The 6,212-nt window shown below is 39.4% G+C and overlaps 1 protein-coding gene across 2 annotated transcripts in view; it reads right to left on the bottom strand.

Moving 5' to 3' along the window:
- Positions 1-558: 558 nt before the first annotated feature.
- Positions 559-6,212, bottom strand: part of mdka (midkine a) — an 81,751-nt gene continuing 76,097 nt past the window's right edge. For both annotated transcript variants that reach the window (XM_072273113.1, XM_072273111.1), the window contains exons 3-5: positions 5,244-5,411; positions 4,229-4,387; positions 559-1,319 (exon numbers count right to left, since the gene is read on the bottom strand). In XM_072273113.1, coding sequence (XP_072129214.1) covers positions 1,294-1,319; positions 4,229-4,387; positions 5,244-5,411 — 353 coding nt within the window. In that variant the 3' untranslated portion in view covers positions 559-1,293. The remainder of the gene's footprint in view (positions 1,320-4,228; positions 4,388-5,243; positions 5,412-6,212) is intronic.

The raw sequence follows: 6,212 nt of genomic DNA, 5'->3' as shown, positions 1-6,212 counted from the left end.
CTTCAAGATTAGATGTGCTGAGCATTCAGAGATGCTCTTCTGCACGCCAATGTTGTAATGCTTGGTTATTTGTGTTGTTTCATGTCACATGCCTGATTCTCATTACTATCACCTTCCTGTCAGCTTGAACCAGTCTGGCCACTCTCCTCTAACCTCTCATTAACAAGGCATTCTCAACCACAGAACTGCTGTTCACTGGATTTTTGTTTTGTTTCCCACACGATTCTTTATAAGCTCTAGAGATTGTTGTATGTGAAAATCCCAGGCATTTTCTGAGATACTCAAACCAATGGTCAAAGTCACTTAGATCGTATTTCTTCCCCCATTTTGATGTTTGGTCTGAACAACAATTGAACTTCTTGACTACATCTGCATGCTTTTATGCGTTGAGTTCCTGCCACAATATTATAATGAAGAGCAGGTATACAGGTGTACCTAATAAAGTGGTCACTAAATGTATGTATGTCAGTGAAAAAAAAAATGGATTCTGAATGTTCATTGAGCTATAGGACCAAGCAAGCACCTTCCACTCACCTCAGAAAGCACAGAACGACAGTATATAATTTATAAAAAGATTTTATTGAAAAAAACCTCTCATCCAAGATCTGTTCAGTAAATGGCAAACACTTAGCTCTGAAAATGTATTATTTTTCATTAGTTACTTTATGCCTTCTAAATTTCTAATTCACAGCTTTGAAATTAAAAAAATGTTTCAATTGTGTGGTTTTATTAAAAATTTCAATGTGTCAATGTCATGCATTGTCAAGACTACATCAATGTCAGTAGAGCAAAATGGCCATTTTTCACATCACCAACTGCTTTAACATTTTTCTGTCATCCAAATCGAAATGAAACAGTTACAAATTATTTTATCTGAAAGGATGCTGGATGCGTTCAGATGTGAAGGTCAAAGACTGGGAAAAATGAATGCCCTAAAATTCTTCAAAGAATGCCGAAAAACGAAAAAATCATTTTGGAAGAGGTTTAACAGAACAATTGATACACAGTAAAAACTACTACAATTCTAAAGATCTGGAAGGCATTCTACACAGAAATTATATTGTTGCAGAAATGTACTGTACACATGCCAAAGTCTCAGGTTTATAAGCAATAAGAGACTAGAAAACAAAATCAACCACTTAAAAAGGTTGCTCCTTTACATTAAATTCTACAGATTAGAAGATTACAACAAAGCTTGGTGAAAGGTATTTTGGTGAGGGGTGGCTGTATAGATTGTGCTGCAGCTCAGATCAACAGAAGGTGGGTTATACTGTCAAATTTCTAGGAACTTCTTCACATCCCCTTCTTTCCCTTCTTACCTGTACAAAAAAAAGGCAAGAAAAAGATTTGTACTTAAGATTTTAGAAAATCAACTTTCTCATTCACCTTCCTGATGTTCGGACCACAGGTCAATCCTGCTCATTTTACAAGCAGCTAATGATGTTCTGGTTAGTCTTCTGATTCCTGGGCTGGCAGGTTTGTCATATGAGGAATATTGAAGCTTACACACACTGGCACCTCAGTACCACTTAAGATACAGTCCTGCTACAAAACGGCTAATTCAATCAGCACTCAATGAAGTTACTTTGTGCTGTGCTCGCATTGGCCAAGCATCCAAGACATAACGAGCTCTCATTGGCCAAATGAATATGAACTCTACAGCCATGTTTGGCAAGCTGCATTTGGCCAGCCTGTCAACTGACAAAACGGTAACCTAGTAAGTTTTGGTAACTTTAGACTTTCTTTTGAACTCTAGTAGTTTTCGTAAAAATGTATTTTTCCAGGGCCAAAAACACTATAATGTATCAATACTTTAAGGTTGCTGCAATAAGTGATACAATTGTAATCTGTCTGTCAGGTCTTATTAACAGGTACAATATTCTTAAGGGGTTTGACAGGGTTGATGATGTGGACTTCCTGTCTCCCTTGACTTTGGTGTTTGCAGCTAGAAGTCACAGCTTCAAATTAAGGAGCCATTCTAAACATAGTCAAGAAAAAATTCCTTTACCTAGATGTTAGGAATTTGCTACCCAGGAAGGCTGTTGAGACTCAGTTACTGAATATGTTTGAAACTGAGATGGATGTTTAAGACTATGCACTCTCGTATCCCTTCACACCTCCAGAAAGGCAGACAAAGCACAGACCACCATTCCATCAAAGCAGGCTGAACCACTGATCTTGCTGACTTGGTACAGAACATAAAACAGTTTAGCAGAGGAAACATCCCTTTAGCCTAAAATGTTGTTCCTAACTAATTAAACTAGTAACCTACCTAAATTAATCCCTTCTATCTACACAAGATCTGTTCTTGTATTTAGTCTAACATGGAGGTGAGAGCAATACAGCAGTCCAGTTTTATGCTTTTTATCACTTTTATTTCCATAATTCCATCAATGATCAATAATTCCCTATGATTACTTTTGCCTGCCCCTTAGTCCCGACTTTATGAACATCCACCAATGTAACTAGGCAATGGACTGTGAGGCAAATGGTCCTGAGTTCGAATCCGGGCGGCTCCTTGCACGCTTTCCATCTGTGCTGGGTTGGGCGTCGAGCAAGCAAGTCAGCCTCGTAAAAAACAGTCAAGTGTTATGGAAATGGCAGAAATGCCACCTGATGCTCCAAAAGGCGTGAAAAGGAACAGCGATAAAAACAAACCCAATGTAGCTACGGTTATTGGCATTCTGCCTAAAGCTCATCTCCATTCTCTGTCACATTAATCAGTTGCTGTATTGTTGATAATCTTTTTGTACATTATCTCAGATGAATGACGTATCAGTACAATTATTACTGCAGATCAGTACTATTCCTTTCACTATATTTTTCTCCTCAGACCACTTCCCAATCACACTAGTCCCTTTGTGTTCTCTCATTTATCCAATGTAACACAAAACACATCCAACACCTGTGCAAGTCTACGAGAAAAATGTCACCTGTTTCTCTCTCCACAAATGCTGCCTGACCCATTGTGTGTTTTCATAGTTTCTGGTTTTACTTCAGATTTTCAGGAACTGTATCAGTAGCAAAGTTTTCATTTTTGTCTCTCACACTACCGCAAGTCCAACCCTTTTCAAACATATTTCTGAAATGCTTTGTTTCTCTAAAGTCCAAATCTTATACTACCCCATTGTTAAATTTATTATCAACAAGTGTTAATTACCAAAGATGCCCATGTACGACTCCGTATTCTGTTTGTTTACTCTGATCCTTTACGTTCAGGTATCTACTGCACTTGCTAATGTTCACTATATTACACCTTCCAATCCGGTCCTGATGCCTTTCTGCCTCTCTACCAGCATTTCCTTATGTAAAAAGTTCATCTAAGGCACCCTGTTCAGCAACGTCTGCATCTGCACTTTCTGATACCCTCTGATAAGATCCGCATTCTCTATTACCTTTTCTTCCTTTGCTCTCTCTGCTCTGGGTCATCAGAAATTACCTATTAACCTTAATTTCATTAGTCAATCTGAATTCATTTCCTTGCTTCATCAAGGTTTTTTTTTTCTTATGCTGATCCTTATTAACCTCTGCCACAAACAATTTCTACATTGGAAAGTTTTTAATGAGGAATTTAGTCTAATGTTTTGTTTGAGTTTTCTTGCCAGAGATCTTCATATACATTGTTTTTAAATTCCTTCCTAAGCTCCAGGAAAGAATGTAGAGAGCAGGCTACAACTCCATACCTACCTAGATTTAATTTAACATCCAATTAAAATAGCTCTTTTATCAACAGCATCTAAATATTATTTGGGAATAATACTGAATCCAGTTTATTTTTAATAATTTATTGCCATTTAAAAACTAGTTTTTGGTGGAAATTATGACTTAATATTAAGGTTTTTTGAAGAAACAACTATCATCAAGGACAGGGGTCTTTTTATTTGTATATAAGAACGATACAACACAGGAACAGCCCTTCACCCTATTGTGAATGTGTTGAGCTTGATGCCAGTCTAAATTAATCCCATCTGCCTGCATATGGTCTGTATCCCCTCATTCCCTGTCTCCCTATGTGTCCGCCTAAATGCCTCATTAAAGTTGCTATCACATCTGCTTCTCCCACTTCTATTGGCACTACATTTTAGGAACCTTTCACCAATCAACTTAGTTTACTAGTTTGCAAACGAGTGATTCGTCTTGGTTTTCAGTATCATAAGCCACTTACCTAGAGGTAGCTGATATTACATACACAGTTCCTGCACCTGCCCTCAGCCAGGTAAGCACTCACCTTTTGACTTTGACTTGGATTTATCGCAGGGCTTTGTGACTTTCACTGACTGCTTACACTCCGCATTGAACAGAGCTTTTTTTAGGGTGCCATTACGAGTCTTGAGGCCAGTCTCGGTGTCACATTCTCCCCAGCTCCCAAACTTGTACTTGCAGTCACCTGTAAAAAGAGCTTAAGGTCAGCGAGTCAAGGGCCTGTTGATTTGATCCCCTGTCTTTGGTGGGTCAATCACTTAGGTTTGGTTGCCGCCCTGAAATGCTTTATGGTCATCCAGGTCCAGCGGCCAAAATTCAGTATTTGGCTGCATCGACCGACACTTGTGCTCCATTGCAAAGCCAAGCGTGAAAGTAAACAGCCACATGTAGGGAGGGAGGATACATGCAAAAGTTTCCCGGAATCAGTAAAAACCAGAAGACTAAGGACGCAGGAATGGCGCGGGGAAAGACCATACGAAATTTATGAGCAGAACGCTAGAAAAGGCAAACAAGTGATTATCATTTGTTGTACAATATCTGAGTAGCCAAACAGAAGGCAGAAATGTTATTTTGCTTAACCAAGAAAAAGAAATGGTGTGATAACACTCAAAAATGACCTCATTATTGTAACAGTCATTCATTAAGCACCAGGCTCATAACCGTAGTGAGTAATTTAAAATAGCCACTGGAAATAATATACAATAGGGGTCTATGAGTCTGTAATATCAACCAGATGGCTAATTGTTTCCAAGAACGTATGGTTTTGGTAAAGTGAACGTATTACTTTGAGTAAGGGAGTCGGGGGTAATTGGCCTAATAATAATGTGCACCACACAAGACATGCTTCTCACCCCACCTCCCTGGTATTAAGATTATCAGGGAGTTCCTGTAACTCTCGTATACCTCCCATTAGCTGGTTAAAAACTGCCTTAGGCTGGGATCTGACTGCAGATCTTTGCAAATGATGCATTTTGGTGGGGGCAGGGTGGAGAAAATAGTTTTGAAGAAAGCAAATCCAGCAGTTCAGAAAAATTACTTACCTCCAAACTGCCTCTTCCAGTTACATGGCAGTTTGCACTTTAGGATCTTGGACTCGTCGTTCTCTTTGCAGGTTCCCTCGCGGAGCCCATTGCCGCAGTCACCTGTTGCTGGCTCACAAGCTCCCCACTGCCACTCCTTACAGGCTGAGCTGGATTTCTTTCCTTTTTCTGTAACGGAGCACAATATCTCAGACTTTGTTCCGGACAGGGGGAAAGAGGTCTTCATTATCCTTTCATTTTAGCATTTGAATTAAGATTGTCAAGGATACTGGGCACCACAGTGGCTCCACCTTACAGCTCCCATGGTGCAAGTTCAATGCTGACCTTGAGTGCGGTCTGTGTGGAGTGTGTACATTCTCCCTACGAGTGCTCAAGTTTCGTCCCACATCTCAAAGACGTGCGGGTCGGTAGGTTAGCTGACCACTGTTAATTGTCCCGAGAATGTAGCTGAGTGATAGAATCCAAAAGGTGTTGATTGGCACATGGAGAATAAAATGGGATTAGTTAAAATGGATGTTTGAGGGTCAGCAGAGACTTAATGGAGCGAAGGGCTTGTTTCTGTGCTCTGGTTCTATGACCCTTGTAATAACTATCATGTTTATCATCCTCCACCTACTAACTCAACCCTCCACACCACCAACCACCACTACTTTATTATTTCCTGTCAGTGATTTTATGTACGGATACTCCTGTGGCTAGCATCGCTCAATTGATATACAATCAATCCATGTATATAAGCTATCTCATGTATTTATATTTATTGTGTTTTTTATTATTGTGTTCTTTATCTTACTGTGTTTTCTTTTTGAGCTGCATTGGATCCAGAATAACAGTTATTTCGTTCACCTTTTCACTTGTGTAATGGAAATGACATTAAACAATCTTGAATTAACTCTGTTAAGTGTGATCTGAAGAAAATAATTCACCAGAGAAGGGTTGACTGTGTCGTTGTGTCGACGGGTGGTTGAG

Source organism: Mobula birostris, chromosome 11 (assembly GCF_030028105.1).
Source record: "Mobula birostris isolate sMobBir1 chromosome 11, sMobBir1.hap1, whole genome shotgun sequence".
Lineage (NCBI taxonomy): Eukaryota > Metazoa > Chordata > Chondrichthyes > Myliobatiformes > Myliobatidae > Mobula > Mobula birostris.
Note: the sequence above shows the minus strand (reverse complement) of the source record. Positions and strands in the feature narration are given on the sequence as shown.